At 41.2% G+C, this 24534-nt stretch overlaps 1 protein-coding gene across 1 annotated transcript; it reads right to left on the bottom strand.

Annotated features, from left to right (window-relative positions):
- Positions 1-8832: 8832 nt before the first annotated feature.
- On the bottom strand, positions 8833-23357 carry LOC310794762 (mitogen-activated protein kinase 14A). Its single transcript, XM_083656798.1, has 12 exons — positions 23153-23357; positions 21232-21361; positions 19080-19138; positions 17746-17857; positions 15687-15716; positions 14997-15044; positions 14434-14548; positions 13911-13982; positions 12027-12106; positions 10897-10975; positions 10175-10348; positions 8833-9804 (listed from the first exon to the last, which is right to left on the bottom strand). Exons 1-12 carry the CDS (start codon positions 23284-23286, stop codon positions 9743-9745), a joined length of 1095 nt encoding a protein of 364 aa, XP_083512924.1. The 5' UTR covers positions 23287-23357; the 3' UTR covers positions 8833-9742.
- Between the last annotated feature and the right edge of the window lie 1177 nt (positions 23358-24534).

The following is a 24534-nucleotide window of genomic DNA, read 5'->3' as shown; positions in this document are numbered from 1 at the left end:
AAAAAAAAAATAAAAAAAAAAATAAAAAAAAAAAAAAAAAAAAAAAAAAAAAAAAAAAAAAAAAAAAAAAAAAAAAAAAAAAAAAAAAAAAAAAAAAAAATAAAAAAATAAAATAAAAAAAAATAAAAATAATAAAAATAATAATAAAATAAAATAAAATAAAATAAAATAAAATAAAATAAAATACCAACAGTTAATAACTTTGCAGTAATTAACATACTGGAGACAGTTTAGGGAGCTAATTAAGTACAATAAGCCCACAATCACATACAAAAACGCTCATACCTTTTGGGATGTCCCGTTCTTTATTTCAACAGTACTGCATGTCACCTCATCCTCAGATGTTTGGTCCTGCTGGATGAGATATAAGATCAAAACGATGATGATGATGATGATTATTTTACAAGCTTATTTAAATGTGCAAAGATACAGAAAATCAAACAGGGTAATTTTATTTCTTTTAGTTTTTTCATGGCTTTTCTATTATTTGTAAATAGTTGCTTGGCCTGTTACTGTGGACATGTTGATGTTTACCTCCTGGCGTTTTCTATCTTTCACAACAGTGCTGTACAGCGCATCAGGATCACTCCCAGTCTGTGGGACCTACAAGGACCAATTTCAAACACGACATTAATCTCATGTCTTCTATTACAGTTACTAGTTATATCCGCAGAGCTGGAGACCCCTCCCCCCCAGCAAAAAAGCAGGCAAACACAAGTAAATGATGAAATCATTAAGTAAAAGCACTGAGCAGGAAAGAAAACCAACAACAATTAAAAAATACAACAACAGTTAATAACTTTGCAGCAATTAACATACTGGAGACAGTTTAGGGAGCTAATTAAAATACCTATGTACAATAAGCCCACAATCACATACAAAAACTCTCATACCTTTTGTGATGTCCGGTTCTTTATTTCAACAGTACTGCATGTCACCTCATCCTCAGATGTTTGGTCCTGCTGGATGGGATATAAGATCAAAGTGATGATGATGATGATGATGATGATGATGATGATTATGATTGTTATTTTACAAGCTTATTTAAATGTGCAAAGACGCAGAGAAATCATAAATTTTTCATTTTTTATGGCTTTTCTATGATTTGAACAGAAGTAAATAGTTGATTGGCCTGTTAATGTGGCCTTGATGTTTACCTCCTGGGCTTTTCTGTATTTCACAACAGTGCTGTACAGCGCATCAGGATCACTCCCAGTCTGTGGGACCTTCAAGGACCAATTTCAAATACGACATTAATCTCATGTCTTCTATTACAGTTACTTGTTATATCCATATAGTTGGAGACCGAAGCAAAAAAGCAGGCAAACACAAGTAAATGATGAAATCATTAAATAAAAGCACTGAGCAGGAAAGAAAAGCAACAGCAATTAAAAAAACAACAACAACAACAACAATAGTTAATAACTTTGCAGTAATTAACATACTGGAGACAGTTTAGGGAGCTAATTAAAATACCTAATAAGCCCACAATCACATACAAAAACGCTCATACCTTTTGTGATGTCCTGTTCTTTATTTCAACAGTACTGCATGTCACCTCATCCTCAGATGTTTGGTCCTGCTGGATGGGATATAAGATCAAAGCGATGATGATGATGATGATGATGATGATGATGATGATGATTATTTTACAAGCTTATTTAAATGTGCAAAGATACAGAAAATCAAACTGGGTAATTGTATTTCTTTTAGTTTTTTCATGGCTTTTCTATTATTTGTAAATAGTTGCTTGGTCTGTTAGTGTGGACATGTTGATGTTTACCTCCTGGCCTGTTCTGTCTTTCACAACAGTGCTGTACAGAGCATCAGCATCACTCCCAGTCTGTGGGACCTACAAGGACCAATTTCAATTTCATACTTGCTCCGTGTGTCCTATGATCAGTCCATAAAGTATGAGGCGATGACAACACATGAACGTCAAAGGTGATACTAGGAAATGACATGGCTCTATCTTACCACTGTGATGGCTGATGCTTCAGCTTTGGCCTTCTCTGAAACAAACACAAGGAAATGTCATGTAATTCTCTCTCACAATGACTGTAGGATTAATCATTTTGAAAGAAAATTATTTAAAATGACACAAATAATATTTTGGTTCTGAATTTGTTTGCCATGGACTTACTATGTATTACTATCCTCCAGCCAAACAAGGCACACGCTAAAAGCAATACGAACAAGACCAGGAGGATGAGGAGAGTCTTTAGGTCAATGGATCTAGCAGAAGATAGACACAGATGGGTACATCTGATTAAATGATTAAAGGCACACACGTTTTTACAACCCTATAAAGTTATCTGACAAAATGTGTGTTTTTGGATTCTAATTAAAATGTTCCATTTTTGCACTAATGTTGAAAATGATAAACTAGAGCAGTAAAATGTCAATTGTAAGTGTTGCAACAGTCATCAAATGCATCCATATTTCACCTATGGGCTAAGTTTGGTTGTAAGAAAATGTATGTCTCTTTAAGAAATCATCATTATGGCATGTCTGCTTGATCAGAAAGTTACAGTGGAGAGGGACAGGATTTACAGGGGGTGGAGAGCAAATGTGAATCCGATTTGAATCCATGGTGTTGTGAGAAGTAAGTAAAGTAAAGGGGACTGACCTCTGGTGTGGGACTGGCAGGTTGTTTCCAGCTGCACTGGAGTTCGTGGGCTGACCACTAGATGGCTCAGTACCTGTGAGGAAAGAGAAATGTTGGTGAGTGGTTGGAAGCGTCTCTATAAAGTGTGAGTAGTGTGAAAATACAATGTGAAAATCCTCATATAGGTTATCGGGCGATTTTTATCTACATTTTGAATGATCAGCAAACCCCAGATTTCCAAAGTAAATTACAAGGATGGTTTCTATACTTTATTGGAACTATTTCAAAGTTTAACTTATGTTATGAGATGAGATGAGATCAACTTTATTGTCCCCTGGGGGAAATTTCTCTTGGGCAAAAAGTGCATATAGCCACATCTCGGCTTAACAAACAGACCACATACAAACAGTCAACAAACAAAGTAACACAGAGACACTCCATAATTGCACTAATTTCAACAGAGGTAAGACATAATAGGGACCCTCTCGAAAACGAGATGATACATCTCAAGGGGTTAATAATAAATAAAAATTTGAAATGAAAATGAAATGAAATAATAGTTGCAAAGCTCCGTTGCACTATTTATTCAACCCAGACATTTTCAAGATAACAAAATAGGCAAAGTAAAATACTAAAAATCCCTCAGTCAGCATCACATGTGTCGAGGGTTGTGCAAAAGTGTACTGTACATATACTGTAAAAAGATTTCAAACATTGTTACCTCTTTGAGGTCGAATAGTAAAAAGAGAAAAACCTCAACCAAACTTCAGAGGTAAAATTTAAGATAATAAAAGAATAAAAGAATAAAAGTCCTAAAATATAAAATCAAGTCAAATAAAAGAGCAAATAAATAAGCATAGCAAGAGCTTAACCAAGAGCGTAAACTACAGTACCTCCTTTCATAGGATGTTACATTTGGGTGTGTCTGGTTAATGGCTTCATTTGTATCAGGCGTCATATAAACAATTATGTGACAATATGAAATGTTCTTACTTGTGGTGGGCATCATAGTTGTGGTGTGGATCATAGTTGTGGTGTGGATCATAGTTGTGGTGTGGATCTTTGTCGTTGTAGTAGCTGAGGTTGCTTTATGAACACTAACATGCACTGGCATATCTAGTTCTCTATTAGCACACACATACCAACCAGTGCTCTCTATCTTCAGTTCACTCATAGTCACAGTGAAAACAGAGGCACTCGCCTTGATTGTCACTCTAGCTTTATTTAAATAGAATCCAGACTGATGTACACAGGTACGGCCCAGTCTACACCACCTCATTTCATCATTTGAATCAGTATAGTGGCAACTGACAGTCACGCTTCCTCCTTCAAATCCTGTTATCTCCTGTTGGTCCACATAGAGTCTGGGCTTATCTTACAAACAAAGGCAGAGGAAGAAACAGTATAAATAAAAAACAAACTGAAAATGCACTAACTGTATGTGTTATAGTTTTACAGATAGGTGCACTTTGATATCAAGTCCATTATAAGGTGGTCTTACCTGCTGAGACATCCAGGCTAAATTGTTTTTTAACATCTAGTTGATAGTCAATCTCCACAGCACACCCCCAGTAATAGGTGTCCTGTACCACCAGGTTATTAATGGTCACAGTGAAGATTCTTTGCTTGGTGTTATATTTACTGTCAATGGTGTCATCAGAGATAGAAAACCTTCCTGGAGGATTTTGTTGCTTTGTTGTTATCGCATAACGGCACCAAATAGCAGTATTCACTTGACACAAGTACTTCACATGGTTTATGTACTTGACATCATAGAGACAAGGAATAGTGATGGAGCCTCCTGCCTTCACTGATACTTTCCTCACTGTAGTTATGCTGTGAATTCCTGCAACAACAACATGAGGTACATAGTTACAGATACAGTCCCTTTATTTGACCTGCTTCATGTAGATCTCACAATAGAACACAATCAGAAACATATAAACTGTAGACTGTAAATTCATTGAAACATAATGCGGAAAGAAGATCAATAACATTAGACGTTGGTTGTCACTTTAAACGTGATTTAAATTTCATTACTCAAGAATATTTTTATGTCACTAACTACAACTTTCATATCATCATCATTATTATCATTCATCCTCATCATCATCACAGGTAACAGCTAGCTAAACTAAGAGTGTTCTCATGAAGACTTTGCTCACTTACCAATGAGTCCACAGAGGAGAAGCAGAGAGATACAGGTCAAAGCCATGTCTGCTTCAATGTGAGGAGTGAACACTACCTCCCTCTCTAGTCACTGTCACTACTGCTGCTCCTCCTCATTTTAACATTGTACATCCTGTCCTATAAGCTGCTGTTGATCTATTGGTCATACTAGGTCAAATATAATCATTCATATCTCTTTTGCATGACTAAGTAGGCTACATTCCATAAATATTTAAATGAGTTTCCCCTTCCAGTTAGGTATTAACCAAAGCCTATATTAGTCCTGACACTTCTGATATTTGTTTGTTCTTTTATGTATATAGATAATTTTGGGCATTGTTTCTTGTGACTGGTTAATTGATTTTTTTTGGCACCATATATTCTTACTAATATTTTATACTTGATAACTTAACTTTGTTAATGAAATAATGTTGCAATGTTTTCTAACCCCCAAATGTTGATAGTTTATTATTTTAGATTAGGCTAAGCAATAGCCTATGCATAATAATAACAAAGGAAAGATTATTATATCGGTTTGAGAAAAGTTTGCTCAGGAAAGAAAGGAACAAACAAACTGAAGCTCAAACTGCTCATGGCTTTAAGCGGTTTCTTTTTCGTGACCATAACGCTCGTGTCTGGCTGCAACAAGCCGACACGTCTGCAGAAGCATTTCCTCTGCACGCGCGGGCTGATGGCGTGAGCCTTTTCACTGTGGTGAAAGATGACAGAAATATAACTGATGTATGGAGCTCTGCAGACCAAGGACTGCTGTGCCACTGAGTGATGCAACAAAATAACATCTACAACCAAAAGAATGATCAATGACAAACCTATAAAACATATAAACAGGACTTAACCCTAAGAATGTCACTGAGATATATTTATTGTCAAAGGCAGCCAATTTAGTATTAAATAGCTATTGCTGAAATTTGGACATTTCTCACATGACACAGAACTCACATGCCCCGTTAAAGAAATTAACAGTTAAAGCTAAAAGCGCGCCAGGTCACAGCGAGTATATTTTAATGGATTCATACCTCTTTTGCATATCTACTTCTACGGTCCATTACATACATATTTGAATGAGTTTAATTTGCTCCCCTTTTCCAGTTAGGCAAAGCCTATAATATTCCTGACACTTCTGGTTCTTCTAGTTTTGTGCATTGTTTGTTGCAACTTCCACAAAGGGTAAGCCTCCTTTAACACAATCAATTTCCCGCATAGCAATAAATAAACTTTTTTGTAACCATCTATTCTTTCTGGACACGTGGTGAAACATATGGACACATGTGAACCTCATGTGTTTTTTCTGTAGGGGGGCACTTTTTAAGCAGGGGTCTGGGGCTCCCCCACCAGAAACATCTTAGTTACAAAGACATTTCCTGCATTCTGGTGAATTTCTGTGCACTGCTACCAGAGTGCAAATTACGCAATGACAATGGAGGGGGCGGGGGGTGTAAACGTTTTGTCGAGGGCATTTACGGGAATACAAACACTTCATTTCCTGCATTGTGGTGATTTTTTAATGCACCTGCAGGCCATTTAGCAGGCCAGGCCACTGGGAAAACTCCCTATGCTCCCTATGGTCAGTCTGGGCTAGCCTGGGTAAACCCATCCCCCACGTGACCTGCTCTCAGACCTGTTCTCAGTCACTAGTGACTGGGAACTGAGAGAGCAGGTCACGTGGGGGCTGGGTTTACCTAGGCTAAGTCTGGGCCTGGCTGTGCCCACAGAGTGATAAACAAAGAGTGAACAAAATAACAGCCAAAAATAAGGAATTATCAAGGACAAACCTATAACAGGACTTAACCCTCAGAATGTCACTGATATATTTATAGTCAAATGCAACCCATTTAGTATTACTGTACATATCTATCACATGACACAGAACTGTATCTTCTCTAAACGCATGTCTCTGCTACTGGCAGATTAATCATTCTGCAATAATTTATGATGCCACATTTTGTAGATATTTACTGACTGATCCACTGTCATCAATTCCTCGACAATTGTACACTGGTGTATCAGGCTTCTATTCGTTATGTATTTTAACATCTGTCAAATAAAATAAGTAAATTCATGGACCACAGTGCATTGAAATACTATAAACTGTGTTGTCCTTGCAGTGGGTGTTGCTTTCATTTGAATTAACCTTAAATTATATGCAAGAGTGTCACTTTGTGTCAAAAAGTGGTGTGAACATAAGGCTCAGATAAAAAAAAACATTTTTACCGTAAATTCCGGACTATAAGCCGCGGCTTTTTCCCCGTTTTTTGGCCCTGCGGCTTATATAACGGTGCGGCTTATCTATGGATTTTTTCAAAAAAAAAAAAAATCTCTTTTTTAGCACTCTTTCTAACTATAAATCCACTTCTGTTTTAATTTCCTCTCTTGCCCTCTTTTCACCACACCACGGACACTGTGTGCACTGTAAAAAAAAACACAGGTGGTGTTGTGTTATGTTGTTTTGTTGAAATGTTAATAAATGGGAGCTTCCTCAAACAGCCATCTCTTTCCCGACAATCCCCTCTGTGCATGAACCCTTACATATGGTAATTAAACATTAAAACACAATTAAAAAAAATAATAATAATAATAATATTAAAACACCTGCGGCTTATAGTCCGGTGCGGCTTATATATGTAACAAACAGGCAATTTTGCTGCTGCGGCTTATACTCCGGTGCGCCTTATAGTGCGGAATTTACGGTAATAGTCTTCAACGTCAAACAACATCGTGAGAGTTTGAGTTGTCACCTAGAATGAGTCGACACCAGTGGGTGGTGCCGTGTAACACTTCAGCATGCAAAGTGTGACATGAAACTCACACCTGTCTGTGCAGCAGAAGCACATGTATTTCGAATTGGAGACTATATAACGCAGTGATACTCAACTTGCGGCCCGCGGGCCACATGCGGCCCCTGATGGAATTGCAAAAAAAAAAACATTTTTACAGTGCACCTGAACGCAACATGCAAGATACCCGCTGAATAAGTGTCCAAATGTTCATGTCATTCTTGCCAATACTCCACTTCTGTTATAGCATTTCAGTCTGGAATATGGAATATCTTTCAATAATCTATGATTTAGCTGCTAAATTGTCAAATACCGCCGTCTGCTTGCTACCCAGGCACTTATGTATGTACTGTATTTACCTAACTAACTTAACCTAACTATCTGGTGTGCACAACATTGTCAGACTAAACTCTGGCTGACACCCCAAAAACCTACAATCCGCTACAGAAAAATGTATATTGTTTGTTTATTAACTGGCCCCTGGCCTTCTATCATTTCACGAAGGTGGCCCCCGGGCAAAGCAAGTTGACTGTCCCTGCTATAACGGATGGGAGAGACCATTATAGTTTCCCAGTCTAGTCTAAAATCACATGCAATTTTAGGCGATATACTGTACATAAATAATAATAATGATTGGATTTATATAGCGCTTTTCTAGACACCCAAAGCGCTTCACAGGAATCATTATTCATTCGCACCATTCGTACCAGTGGTGGTAAGCTACGGGTGATGTAGCCACAGCTGCCCTGGTGACATGTATAATATGGGGGGATCAGTATAGTAGATATGGTGAGGGGGAAAATTGCATCAAAAGGGCATAGGATACTACTACAGAGTTGACAATACGGAAATAGGCTCAGCACACAATGCACAACATACAATGTCGACCGCACAAGTACACAAGTCCATAAGCATCACATCCACAGCTGCAACACCCTGTCAATCAAACAATGCCAATATCACATCTAAGCACCAGTGTGGCCACTACAGGGGTCCAAACCTTTTCCAAACTGCAATGACATCACAAAAAAGTGCCAGTGGTTCTGGCACATGGTCCAAATATGTCCCTCGGTATATCTGCCAAGTTTCACGATCATTGAACCAACATTTTTGGCATCTGCGGCGCCCCCTTTTGCTCAAATCGCACAATAGCATGTCAGAAGAAATGCCCTTAACAGTAACGTCACGTGTTTCTCCTCACTATCAGTGAGGTAACAGACTTAACAATGAGCAGGTACAATAAATCATTCAAACAAACTATCACACTTTTATTTTTGGAAAACAAACGTTTTTTTCCAACCACCATGGGGGATTGGGCACAACTTAAAAATGTCTGGCTTTTGTATCACTTGATAAATCACAAGAATAAACGGAAATTCCTGCATCTTTACAAACCCGTCCGAAAGTAAAATGAAATGCTTGTTCCATTATAAACACTTGAAGCATCATGATATACACAAAACAACAACAACACAATAACATGTAGTGTAAAACGGATACAATCTATCGAACATGTTGCCATTGCACGGCGACATCATCTATCTGAATTGATTAATTAGCCTCTATTCTGAGCATTTACATCTGGAATACTCTGCTAACATTTGCAATGAGCAACTACTATCCATTATGTTGTAACAAATAAGGCTAAAATCTATGAATGAGCCAACAGTCTGCACCAGCTGGGTAGGTATGTCCACAAATAGTGTTATAAGTAGGCTAATGGCAGAAAAACACAAAACACACACATAGCCTATACACATAAAGGAAACCACAGTATCCAGTGATCATTACCCTCAAGTGTTTTTCTGTGATCATTTTGTCACACAGGGCTACTGTACTTAAAAAGCTGATGTAAACCGGTGCCTCAATATTGTGGAGCAAAACCAGCAACACTACTAGCATAACTCCTTCTGTGAGCCTCCTATGGTTATGTTTTTTTCTGCTGGCTGATACAGGCCAGGCCACTGAAGCTGCCATCCACGTGAATTCATTTAATTTGCAACAAATTCCCACTTCCCATTTGCTTTCAAATGAGAATATTACCGCCACATAAAATCTAAATATTTCCAGAGGGCGGCCTCTTTGTTTTTCCTGAGGTTGACACTGTTGTTGACCTTAAGGCATTTACTATAACCAAACACTAGGAGGCGCCAGCACATCACAGTGTCACCTACATCGCTGTCTGGCTGGGGTTGGCAGGGTCGAAGGTCATGATCTCCATGTGGATGAGACCTGATTGGATAAAGGAGGTCATTTAACGATACAAAATGTGATGTGAATATATTGAAACAATGGTGTACACACACAACTTATGTGGAGAACAAAATTAAGTCATATTCTAACATTGCAATACTGTGACATGTATTTTAACTGTGACATCACCCGAAAGGGACAACATAAAAAATTAGCTTAGCGGCTAAATCTGTAATTTTAACATTTGATTTTAAATAATCATTTATGGACTGTCCCTATTACAGTAAATAAATAAATCATGAATCATAAAGGTTTGACCCTCACAAAGGCAGCGAACAGATTTTTGAATGAGATCTGGTGAAATCCATCTCGTGACTGCAGTGTAACTCTCGCCCACAGCCATACTTACTCTTCCACTCCCCCACAGCCAGCTCCAGGCTCTCGAAGGAGTCGTCGTACGGGTCGGAGTCCGGCTCGCTGTCCGGGTCGTGATACTCGGCCAGGTACGGGTGCAACAGTCCCTGTTTAGCTGTCAGCCGCGTCTCTGGGTCCAGCAGCATCATGCCCTCCAGCAGGTCCACAGCTGGAGGCAGGAACACAGACAACACGGCAGCAGGAACAAATGGGCAGTAAATGACTGTAATTATGTGGGAGTTGATAAGGTTGTTGTTGATCAATAACAATGCAATTTTGACTTAGCTAATTTTGACTTAGCAATTTTGACTTGGCTAATTGACTTCACCTGCTACTGAGACTTCTGGCTTTCAAAACTCACTCTCCATCTCACTTTGTTGTTGCAATTCCTACTGGCGGCCAATAGAGGGCATTATACAGTATGTTACTTTTATGTGTTTTGATCAACAAATTTACACAGTGTTACACAGTTTATGGCAGGGAAAAAAATAATTTTGCCACCATTGCTACCACCGAACCAGGCCAAGAAAATATCAAAAGAGAAGTTAAGCTTGGCTCCACCTTTGATTTATAATACAGGAATGGGGCAAGGATGTTTAAACACCCCCTCCACGGTATGCATCTACTCTGAATTGGTCATTCAGACACAAAGAGAAAATTATTTCTGTCAAAAAATGTAGATGAATTTCACAACCAGCAGGAGGCAGTGCAGCTCACCCTTTTCCTCCATGGAGGCAAACACTTCCCTGAAGTTTTTCTTCTTCTGCACAGGGAGACCTTGCACATATGACTGCGCCTGGAAAACAGCATCATTTAATTAAGTTATTCCAAAGCAAGAGGGTTAAATAAATAAAAGCAGATGAAACGGGTACAAAGGATGGGTGAGACAGTGGGGAGTGTGATTGATGATTGACTAAGCATGATTCTCAATCCTTAGTCTCAGATTTGCGGGGGGGCAAAATCCACTGAGTGCTCCCTTCATAGCGAGGCTAGCCTGGTAAAAAACATCTGGATTAGCATGATTTCACATTCTGTTTCACTCTACCTATCAGTCTGGTCACAGTGATTTCAGGAGGTGGGAGTACTTCCCTTGACAGACAACTCCTTCAGCCAATCAGCATCACCAAATCCAATCCAAATCCAGTCAGAAGAACGGCGAAGATGTCTTTTCTGCCAAGAAACTAAGCTGGTGCATAATCTTGTTCTTGTTCTTGTTCGTAATTGTTGGGTCTATTTCTGTAATAACTGCACTCATGGCTGCGTTTACTCTACTAATGTTGATGTTACCGCTCGTTGCTTTGGGAGACGCCATTACTATTTTGCCAGCGGTGTGCCTGATTGGCCGGTTACAGGATTGTATTACCAGGCTACAGCGACCCTACCTTTCCATACTGCACATGTAGCAATCACAAACAACAACAACAACAACAACAACAAAAACAACAACAACAAAAACAACAACAGTACTTGCCTTAAAGCTACGGTTGTTGTCCGTCATGCCGGACTGTTTGTGTTCTTAAATATTGCAGTGGTTTTTGTTTTTTGTTTTTGTTTGTTTGTTTGTTTGTTTTTTGGGGGGGGGATAATGTCTGTACCTGTAATTTCCAGTAGTTTTTGAGATAAGTTGCAGGCGCGGGCAGGACACAAAAACCTTCATATTGAAAACTACGCAATATTTGTATGGAAAACAAAAGTAGGGTCACTATATAAAGGGAGCATGAAGTGGATTTTGCCCCTGCGAATCTGAGATCAAGCATTGATAATCATGCTTATAGTCTCTGTTGAGGCTAGTTTTATAGGGGGATGCCTAATCAAGTGAAGGCCGACCAAAGATGAACTCGACTTACATCTTTGCTCTGCATCTTCTCAACCAGGGAAGACGGTGGTGTTCCTGTCAGCCTGAGGATCTTCTTCAGCTGGTCGATACCTGAGCAGGCTCGTTAAAGAGGTCATGTGATGCACACACAGGACAGGTATACAACAACATCCACCAGATAGATTTGTAGTAGCTGTTACTATTGTCGGAAAGTCCATTCATTCATGATTCTATTAATATTCTCAGATGTGTGTGGGTTTTCAGTTAATGCCAGTACAGATATTCAGTTAGTACATTTGGTACATTTTGTATTTTAATTTTGTATGCCTCTGCCAGCGACAGCCAAGGCATTATATTTTTGGATTGTCCGTCTGTCCGTCCGTTTTAATGCTTGTTAATGCGTTATCTCAGTCATGACGTTTTTGGCCATAACTCAATATGCTAATTATGACAAACGTTCACACAAATGTCTTATTGCATATTATAAAATGATGAAATGATGACATTTTATATCCAAAAGTTCAACGGTCAACTTTCACTGTCTGTGACATCATAATCATCATAATGAATAAATGATTGGGTCATTCTACTGGAAGTGCTGTCATTTACTTGTGCAGACACCACAGACCTTTAAGTTGTCATAATACTCACATGACTTATATTGATACTTGCATGACGCTCTTCACTTCCTCTCCCCGGGGGAGGATGTCTAAAGATATGCTGTGTTTGTGTAGTACTGCAATGTATCTAAAATGTCAAATATGTATTCGTATTGTATATGATGTATAGTATCTACTGAGACTGACCTAACTTAATCTATCTAAATCTATCTTAATCTATCTAACTTAATTATAGTATCTACTGAGATGATGTATGTGTGTAGATATGATGTAGTATAATGATTGTGATGGTGCTATGTAAAGCCGTTTGAGACATGCTTGTGTGTATGATAAGTGGCTATAAACTGAACTGAACTGAACTGAACAAGCAGGACCGGGGGGCCTCCTGTTCCTCTGGTAGTCCAACACTTAACACACTTAATAAAATAATTAGTTATTCGTCTGGACAGACATGGATGTAAACTGCAACCTGAGTTGTTGGCGGAGGCATACAACCGAGAGGCGATCGGTTATTTCTAGTTTCTAGTACCATTTTTCCATCAATTTGTCGGGGCCCCCGATGAAGCCCCTCAAAGACTCCTGTGGTCACCAGACCCCTGGATCATCTCTCCCGAAACTCTACCCCCCCCCCCCCCCCCCCCCCCAGTCTATAGAGAGGCAAAGTGACCGCCTACTTCCTGCTTCAGCACTGTACCAGAGATTTTCATCCGCCATTTATTTTCCCATGGACATTTCATAAAATGCTTATAAAAATTGTTTTACTTCGTCAAACCAAACGGTTCACCTATATTTAGAATCGGGAGAGACCACAGAACATTTCACTCAGACCAAAACTTTAAAAAACTACATCTAAAAAATATTTTCTTTAAATCCGCAAATCTTTTACGTTTTGGTCCGACTGAAATGTTATGTGGCCTCTCCTGTTTCTAAATATAGCTGAACTGTTTGGTTTGAACAAGTTAAACTATTTTTTATAAGCATTTTATGAAATGTCTATGGGAAAATAAATGGCGGATGAAAATCTCTGGTACAGTGCAGAAGCAGGAAGTAGGTAGGCGGTCACTTTGCCTCTCTATAACCCCCCCATGTGAAGTTCTTGTACAATTCCAACATCTGACTCTGATGTGAGCTTAGAGGTTCTACCTTTTATTTCAGCATTTCCTTGGGACAGTAAGGCTTGCTCTTTTTAACATGTTAAAAAGCCTGAGACTGTGAATATTGTATATATGACCCTGCAGTGAAGCTTATGTTCTACAAGGTCTATACACGGCAAAGCATTGAATGCGTGAGGATACTGTCATGTCCAGGGAAAACAACCTGACCAGTGATCATCTCAGCCAGGATACAGGCAGCTGACCAGACGTCCACTATGAGGGATGAGAGAGACAGAGAGAGAGAGAAACAAACACACACACACACACGCACGCACACGCACACACACACACACACACACACACACACACACACACACACACACACACAAACACACACACACGCACACACACACACACACACACACACACACACACACACACACACACACACACACACACACACAGAGAGGGAGAGAGAAACAAACACACACACACACACACACACGCACGCACACACACACACACACACACACACACACACACACACACACACACACACACACACACAGAGAGAGGGAGAGAGAGAGAGAGACAGAGAGGCACAAGGGAGAATACCGGCAAGCCAATTGGTGAAATCTTTCATATATATTTTTTTAATATCGCAGAGTAATATTTTGCCACACTATGCTGTTCTGATGTGGGGGGGATGGTAGCAGCATCTCACCTGTCTGACTGTAGTGCATCCAGTTGAAGATGACCTCCGGCGCTCTGTACCAGCGCGTCACAACGTAACCAGTCATTTCACTCTCCGTCTGCCTGGCCAGGCCAAAGTCCAGGATCTGAGGACAGACACCGCTTCAGTTTACAACAGCGAGCGGGAAGCACTGTGCTCTGTCTTTCAGTCCACCTGTAACATTATGACAATCTAGGAAGTAAGACTTCCCCCTCTCCTTTTCTCATTGTAAGTCACTCTGGAGAAGAGTTCACGCCTAAAAAGGAAAGCATCATGTGTTGTCATAGCTATGGTGCTGAAAAGGTGCTACTCATCATCTTGACCTCAGCATAATATAATAATATTATATATACTGTATATATATATATACCATAAAACTTCCAATAGGAGCCGAGTCCCCAATAGCCGCGGAGTCTCCAATAACCGCAGGGGGTCCGAATCAATTTAGCATAATAAACGCCTGGGCCTTTATTTGAAGTTTTACGGTATATATATATATATATATATATATATATATATATATATATATTAATGCATCCTCTTGACTAACTTACCTTTAATTCACAGTTCTCATTCACAGCGAGGTTGCCAGGCTTCAGATCCTAAAACGAGCCATAAGAGACGTTTCAACACCACACGGGTTTAAAAAACAACAACAGCCAACTAGGACTTGTTGCAAAGAAAATATGATAAAACACATATTATATGAATGAGCCAAGAAGCCCACAAAGCTTAAAGGAACACTCTGCCCATTTTCAACCAGCTTTGTATCATTAGAACATCAGTAGTATATCAGAAAACTGTAAACTGTTTTGAAGTCTGTCATTTAATTTGACAGTTATTGAGTGTTAAAGTGTGGACCAGTGACATCACTGGTCCACACTAACTCAAATTAATAACTCATTAACTCAAATCAACTCTCAATAACTGTCAAACTAGATGAATGATGAATAGTTTGACAGTTATTGAGAGTTGATTTGAGTTGAGATTTCAAACTAGATGAATGATGAATAGTTTGACAGTTATTGAGAGTTGATTTGAGTTAATGAGTTATTCATTTGAGTTAGTGTGGACCAGTGATGTCACTGGTCCACACTTTAACACTCAATAACTGTCAAATTAAATGACAGACTTCAAAACCGTTTACAGTTTTCTGATATACTACTGATGTTCTAATGATACAAAGCTGGTTGAAAATGGGTGGAGTGTTCCTTTAATGAAAGTAAAAACGATTGAATACCAACCCGATGCACGATCCCCGCAGAATGAATATACTGCAGAAATGCAAAAAGAGGTTGACAATAAGGTAAAAAACGACAACATATCAAATGTGGAGACAATTATATATAAATACATATACAGTATGCGCCTACAGAGTGGGCAGCGCAACATAGGCTACTATGATCAAGAGGATTATAGCGCTATGAGTGGTACTACATGGATTTAAAATAGAGCAGAAACACTTGCACCACAAAGTCTCAACCCATGACTGGTTTTGTGTGTTTTCCAGCCGTCATTAAGTAGCCTAGTGTTAGGTGACATCGACACACAGTGTTAGGAGGGGAAAAACCTCTCGGGGTCGAAGGGGTTTACAGCCAGCGAAAGAGGCAACTACGAGCAATTATTTGCGTTTTTTACGCTCTGAAACGTGCCTTCTCTTTTGTTTCCGCTGAGCACTTTTGGTTATACATTGACTTTCAGAGTGGCATGAATAGAGATAAACAGTAGAACAAACACATTAAGCAAGAATAATGCTTCAAGGTAGCCTCGAGTCGGAACGTTGTCGTACTGGAACGTACTGGAACGTCGGCCTGACGAGGGCGTCAAAATGAGTCACTGTGTGATTTCACTAGGATTTCAATGACTAGAAGTTAGCCCAAGGAGAGAATGAATGTAGTGCATATACTTGGCCATAGATTTCACTCTCTCCTGGTATCGCTCGATCTACATTCTACATTCTACATTCTACATCTACAGGGACGGCACGGTGGCTCAGTGGTTAACACTGTTGCCTCACAACAAGAAGGTCCCGGGTTCGAACCCCGGTCCGTCCCAGGTCCTTTCTGTGTGGAGTTTGCATGTTCTCCCCGTGTCCGTGTGGGTTTTCTCCGGGTGCTCCGGTTTCCTCCCACAATCAAGAAAGACATGTATGTTAGGGTTAATACTCCTGTCAGTGCCCCTGACCAAGGTACTGGCAAAATAACTGGAGTTGGTCCCCGGGCGCTGCACAGTGGCTGCCCACTGCTCCTAGTTCTAGGAAGGTTCCTAGTAGAGGATGGATCAAATGCAGAGGATGAATTTCCCCAAGGGGATAAATAAAGGATAACTTAAACTAACTAACTTAAACATTATAGACGGTTTTCACGGAATTGTGTAGCTCGGGGAAACAACATGAAACCGGGCTTACTTCCTGCCAACTATCGCATTAGCAAACACTGCAACAGGAAGTCAAGTTAAAACGGCGCTGTTCTCTTCTGCTGCGTCGACCCGACGGGAGGTCAGATTTTTGGGGAGCTGCACGCCGGCAGGCTTTGGCGTCCCACCACAAAAATGTGTTCTGTGTGCATGGTTTCATATATGCATAATCCACATCAATCGTTTTCAGCGTGTAGCAACGAGCTAGCGGATAGCGCTGCTGTTGTTATTGTTTCAAAGGCAGCGGCGCAGGCATCTGAGATCCACAGATTCGACACGGGGGGGGGGGGGGGGGGGGCGTGGAAAGGAAATCCAAATATGGTCGCAGCCGCAGTCGGAGCGCGTCGGAGCCAATTGCAGAGCTTGCAGGGAGCGGAATGGGATTTCCATACGGCTCCGACTGAAATGGTCGGCACCAATGAGAGAGCTAAGTCCACCATGCTGCTTCCACCCAGTCAGACTATCTCTCCCGAAACTCTACCCCCCCCCCCCCGAGTCTATAAATCCCCCCCATGTGAAGCAAGGGTGAATTCCTCCAATTTTGTAAACTTAATTTTAGACTGTGTTCTAGAAACATTTAGTTACCGGTATATTTAAAATTTGAAACAGCCTATAAAATACATTCTAATAATGTTCTTAATTGGGGGGTCTATATAAATAGCATCTGCCTAAAAAAGAGAGGATGAAATGACAAGAGAGAGACGAAGATGTAACCTAGAAAAAGAAAAGAAACAGCGTACTGCATAGATGAGAGAAGAGAATGAGAGAGAGAGAGAGAAAAACAAATCTCTGCCTGAAATTGATTCCGGGCACTAACTCCCTTTGCTAATAAATGAATACGGCCTAAAACAACACGCCAGCTGTGAGCCAGCCAGCACAGCAACGCACCTTGAGTCCTCTGAGGAGCTGGTAGAACAGGTATGTGATGATGCGATCGGTTAGTCTCCGCCTCTTCATAATGTGGCTCAGGTCCTGGGCTACGAAGGGCATTACCATATAACTAGAGAGAGAGAGAGAGAGAGGGAGGGAGAGAGGGAGAGAGGGAGAGAGAGAGAGAGAAAGAGAGAGAGAGAGAGAGAGAGAGAGAGAGAGACAGAGAGAGAGAGAGAGAGAGAGAGAGACAGAGAGAGAGAGAGAGAGAGAGAGAGAGAGAGACACAGAGAGAGAGAGAGAGAGACAGAGAGAGAGAGAGAGAGAGAGAGACAGAGAGAGAGAGAGAGAGAGAGAGAGAGAGAGACAGAGAGAGAGAGAGAGAGAGAGAGACAGAGAGAGAGAGAGAGAGAGAGAGAGAGAGACAGAGAGAGAGAGAGAGAGAGACAGAGAGAGAGAGAGAGAGAGAGAGAGAGAGAGAGACAGAGAGAGAGAGAGAGAGAGAGAGAGAGAGAGAGAGAGAGAGAGAGAATAAATGGTGACACCGACCACAGAGACCACAACACCCTTACTGGCCGCTGCAATATTTCAATAGCAGACTGACTCTATGATGTGTAACATACTTGATATACACGTATATATCTACAAATGTTTATGCAACATATTTGGGTTCACAAATGTTGACATGCAATGAATCTGTGCTTTTGTAGTCGAGGAATGAGAGTCTATTTGATTGCATGTAGACGACAAATTGTTCATTACACGCAATGGCTCTCAATCTTGTTCTCGTCAAGGACCCCTAAACTGACACAAATTAGATCAGGGACCCCCATCTGATACGATTCTTTTTGCTTTTAGATGTTATATTACAGAAGGTGTATGAAACCCATGACCAAAATAGTCATACATTCTGTCATTGTGTTACTTATGGATGGAATTATAGTGAACATTAATTATTCCCCTTTTTGATGGGGACACCCCCTGGAACCCCTCAAGACGCCACTTTGAGAACCACTGCATTACAGTACATTATATGGCCCAAAAAAATAATCACACACACCAACCAAAACAAACATGAATAAGCTTGCTCTCACACGTCCTCTCTCTCATAGCTTTTCACGCACGCACGCACACACACGCACGCACACGCACGCACGCACACACACACACGCACGCACACACACGCACGCACGCACACACACACACGCAAGCGCACACACACACGCACGCACACACATACGCACACACACACACACGCACGCACGCGCACACACACACACGCGCACAGAACTCTCAACAAGCTGCGACAACGTCACTGGCAGAGGAATGCGGCTCCTGACTCCTGCACTCACAAGGTTTGGAATTTCTCCAGCGAGGAATCAGGTGTGAAGACGTCCAGGAGGTGGATCACCTGGAGGGAAAGCAAGATGGAGGAGAGGAAGAGGAGGGTGAGACGCCAGGTTTGTCGTCGGTTAACCAACGCACGCCGCCCTGTTGCGAGTCTACCAGAACGTGTCTACACACACATGCACACACACACACACACACACACACCTTTAGTCGCCATGCACATGGAGAGGTCAGAGGGCAGGGTCAGGGACAGTGCACACGGTTAAGGGTCACATCTTATATAGATGTCATGTTTGTGTTCTGGAACGGTGGCTCAGTGGTTGGCACTGTTGCCTCACAGCAAGAAGGTCCCGGGTTCGAACCCCCGTCCGTCCCACGTCCTTTCTGCGTGGAGTTTGCATGTTCTCCCCGTGTTCGTTGCGTGTTCGTGTGGGTTTCCTCCCACCATCAAAAACATGCATGTTAAGGGTTAATACTCCTGTCAGTGCCCCTGACCAAGGCAATGGCAATCGAACTGGAGTTGATCCCCGGGCGCTGCACTGCGGCTGCCCCACTGCTCCTAGTTCCAGGAAGGTTCCTAGTAGAGGATGGGTCAAATGCAGAGGATGAATTTCCCCACGGGGATAAATAAAGGCTAACTCTAGAGCAGGGGTTTTCAAAGTCTGAGACTGTGGGCCTCCCCCCAGACAAAGCTTGGAAAAAGGCACCCGCTCACTCAATTCCTGGTTGCATATGAGCAGCGCCCGGGGGGGAAAAACCTCTGCTCTAGACTAGAGCATCACTAGAGTTCCTGCAGATAAGTGTTTCTTTAAATGGTCATGTTTGAGTTTCTCTTCCCTCTGTCTGTTCAGCCACGGCGGCTACAGTATCACTACAGTATCACTACAGTATCACTACAGTATCACTACAGTATCACTGCCGAAGCTATTACCCAGTTCTTCTTGCCAGAGGATTTGTCCCAGGAAAGAGCTAACAGACAGAATAGCAAAATGGAAATGATTTCATGAACTGCATATAGGTTGGATCACTATTGTGGTATAGCAATCAATGAAAGAAGAGCAAATAATGACATTTAATTTGATGAAAATGTCACAGATTGTCACTTGAAACTACAGGTTGGGATCCAAAATGGGTCCCACTCCCAGGCTAAGAGGAAAAAAATAGTTTGGTTTTTAAAAAGAAAGCCTGCGATAGATTGGTCTGATGAAAGACATGTGGGTGTCAGGTCAGCCCTCAGTGGTTTTCAGTGAAAACACTGAACCATGAGGGTTCCCACAACACACAACACACACGGCTCGACAGGAACATCAATCTGAAAGAGATTATAGACGTCTGTCACATGGATCACACATTATGCTCATCCCTGAAAGAACACCTAATACGATACAAATCGATACAAATAGATATCAAGACATCTTAAAGACTGACGTGATTTGGCTCAAGTTTTAAGATGTTTTAAGCGCTCACTGGAAAAGAGAGGGGAGAATAATTTGCAACACAAATTGTGAGCAAGATTCAAAACCCATGTCTCTCTTAGATTGTGGAGCCACCAGGATACTTTAAGCATTATTACAGAACATTGTCAATATATTGCATTTATAACACATTTACAGCAACATTTACAGACTTTGTTCATAGTTAATATTTCTGATTGGTCTGCCTGGTTGAAAAATGCTCACATGTAGAGATGCACTGATCTGGGCCGATACCGATGTTTAAAATAACAATTTGGGCGATGGCGAACACCGATTTTTTAATTATTATTTTTATAACCCCCTTTTGTGACATGGGGGAAAAAATCTTATCAAATAACTGAACTGTTTTAAAATCTTTCAGCCCTTCATCACACTATCTTTGAGTGAGCACACATCCAATCATACAAATTTAATTACACAAATTTAATTACCCAGGCAGAAATGACGCGACACAATAGATTGGCTAAATATCGGCCACCACAATCGGTGAACGCCATCTTATTTGCCGATAGGCCGATTGCAGTCAACAAGGCCAATATCGGCCGATACCGAAACTCAAAATGTATGGATTCATGGCATTAACTTGACTTATTATTACTTTAACAGCATCCATCAAAAAAGTCATACATGATGTTATAGAAAGCTCAGTGGAAGCTCAGTGGAAGCTCTGGGTACTTACATTGTCGTTCTGTATGTGGCGAAGCAGTCTGAGCTCCCTGTACGCCCGCTTGGTGTGGATGAGGGACTGGAAAGGCCGATACAGCTTCTTGATGGCCACCTTGTCCTTGGTCTGCTGATCGATGGCAGAGCTAAGAGGCACAAGGAACAGTATGAGAGGTGCCACACACAGTGAGCACGTCACCAAATGGGTTATTATTGCGCCTACATTATAGTTACTGTAGGAGGGACATTTCAACAAAATGTGCATGTTTTGAGGACAACATTGGTTGTAGGCAGCTTATGCTCATGACATACAGTAGTTGCACCTAGAAGTGGATTTTGACTACATTTTCCTTACTGCTCCATAAGCATATTTTAATTTCATAAAATTATTTAAACAATCACTACAACTGCATAGGATAACTCAGCACTTTGCCCCTCTCTCTGGTTAGTGTGGTGGCCTGCAAAAACCTTTCACATAGTAAAAATCTGACATTTTCATTTTTTGACATTTCCATAATCTAGAAACTTTCCCCTATTTATATCTTTTTGAATGACTGAGATAGCTTATTTGTCTAAAAGTAAAAAAGTGAGAGAAATAGCTTTAAACATTCCACAACATTCCATTCCCTCCAGTGGCGTTCCACCAAGGGGAGTGATGAACAAACACACCAGCACAGAAAATAACCCCAATTGTTTAGCATATTTTCCCCATGTATATAAACTGTTTATATGGGGAAATGATATGCCTATTCTATCAAGCATTGATTGATCTGACATGTAGAGAGGTTGTAGACAACATGTATTCTCTATCTGACTCTGTTGTGTTTTATGGATGTCAATTGGACAAGACAAGGTGTGGCAGTTGCCTTAGCTTAGCCTAGGTTCGGGTAAAGATCAAGCAAAACTTGACAGAAATCTGAAAGATTTGACATGACATTGCATCATTTAGCAGATGCTTTTATCCAAAGCGACTTACAATTACACATTTTGTCAACAAAAGAGAAATCAACTATGCAATACAGTCTATGACAGCTAAGACTTTCTGAAGGAATAGAGTTAGAAATAGAGATTTGGAAGTCTTAAATACAAGTCACATGAAGGCAGCATTCAGGACTGATCTCTGAGCTGATACGCTGTACACACTGTTGAACTGCAGCTAATAATTTATCAAATTGACCTAATATTCTATTCTATTCTATTCTATTCTATTCTATTCTATTCTATTCTATTCTCCCTGATGGATTGTCATCAGATACTGTGTCTGAGAGTGTCTGCTCCTCCAGTAGGTTGGGTCTCTAACTTAGAGGAGATTCCTGTCTTATCTGCGGACCTGCATTGACTTGCTGTCTAGCCTCAGGCACACAATAGTGCTTCTGTTAGCAGATGTCAGAGGCACCTACTCCTTGGACTACATGCAGCACTCTGGCACTGGTATGCAGACTTAGCGGCCTACATAACAGTGCAGACAGAAAACCATTTGGGATCACGTTCAAGACATTTAGGCTATTGATTGGCCCAAATTCCTTTTAGCAATGACAAAACATGTAGCCCAAAAGAAAATCACTGTAATATTGCTTAACAACATTATAAATAATAATATAATAACATTTTCTTTGCACATAGCCATATGGGTATAATATTCCTATAGAGACTTATAGTTTGGCATTGGGCTGTGATGTTGTAGCCTATGCCCTGTATCCTTCTACACAACACAACAGGTTGTATTATCAGCATTACAATTTATTATAGGATTAGTGATTACATTAAGCGTCCAGCCAGGCCTTAAATACCATTCATTTTGCTGTGTAGCCTACAAGTAGTGTGAAGGGTTAATGCAGACAGATTACAATGTTACAGAACGAATGGGTCCTTCCACACTCAGTCAGGATAGGAACGATGTCCGCTGTGCGGTGCCCCCTCCCCGGGTATAAACTCACCACACTGTGCCGTAAGCACCGGAGCCGACCGCCCGCAGCGCCGTGTACCTCTCCGGGACATCCCACGTCGTTTTCTGGATCTCCGCTCTGTGATAACCGGCTCTGACAGGGGAATCCTTCACTGGCGACTCCATTGTGTCGTTGCGTTTCAAACTCTGAGCGGTGTTTTAACTCATACAACCTTTTCAGGGACGTGAAGTTTCGACCTGACAGGTGAGGCGGCAGCAAAAGGGAAACGCCCCCCTCCTCCTCCTCCTCCTTCGCTTCACTGCCTGCCCCCCAGCGTCACATGGAGAAGCTGTCAAATTTTCTGTTACACATAGGGCCGGTAGTTGTTAAAATCTGTCGTAAACCCTGAAATAATAGTTGTAGCCTAGTGTAGCCATGCAGCTTGAGGCAGGTGCTGTTGCGGAATAATCCGAACACATAGGCTAAACAAAGTCCGCATACCGTAGGAGATCAATTAAAACAAATGAATTAAAAATTAGATAGACATAGGCTACATACACAAATAAATGGGGTCACAAAAAACTCATTGTAGGCTACATACGATTGCTATCTTTCTATGTAAAAATGATATAACGGTAATATATTTCGTTTAAAGTAATAGTGAGTTAACAAATGAATCCCATGGGTCTGGTGATTAGAAACCGTGTCCAATAGGATTCACTGATAGTTTATTTGTTTATTGAAACGGATCCCCATTAGCTGACGCTAGTTTGATAGTTTTGTTTGTAAAGTATCGTAGGCTGTCAGACGGGTTAACGTAACAACCAGCTCACATTTTAACATTATCTGAACCAGTCATTCAAATGAAATGCACAAGCTTAGTGCATTTACCTAATGCACTTACCCCACCGCCCAGCACAGCATAGCACAGGCATGTTAGAGGCTGAACTCGGTCTGAATCCGCTATCAGTGTCACTGGATAGCGGCCTCCTGCAGGTGGCCTAGCCGCGGCCCCGCCCACACTGGCTGCTCGCTGCTAACGCTAGTAGCCTAGTAACCTCGCGTCACCAGGCTCTTCTCGGCGAGAAAGAGCCTGGCTCCCGCCCACAATTGATTTTGTCACCCTACTGGTTCCCGCCTAGAGCCCGCCCTAGACCGGATGGCAGCGTTTCTAGCTCGTCAACTTTCACGTTAACTTGACAATTTGACCCAAGTATCAGAATCCTCTCTCACCGTTTTGACCGGTGTGTCAGGCGGTGGTGGCGGAGATGCCATATTGCATAAACGTTTTGTTTTATGTAACGCTAGCTTTGTTTTGATCAGACTCTAGTTTAGGTAACATCACCGCGTCAAGCTAACGGCAACAAAGACGTTGTAAGGCGCATTGCCATCCGGTGTTAATTCTGGGTCCGGGGTTTACGCCCCCATGACAA

This window comes from Poromitra crassiceps (assembly GCF_964638095.1).
Source record: "Poromitra crassiceps genome assembly, chromosome: 20".
NCBI lineage: Eukaryota > Metazoa > Chordata > Actinopteri > Beryciformes > Melamphaidae > Poromitra > Poromitra crassiceps.
This window is presented reverse-complemented; position numbering and strand designations above follow the sequence as displayed.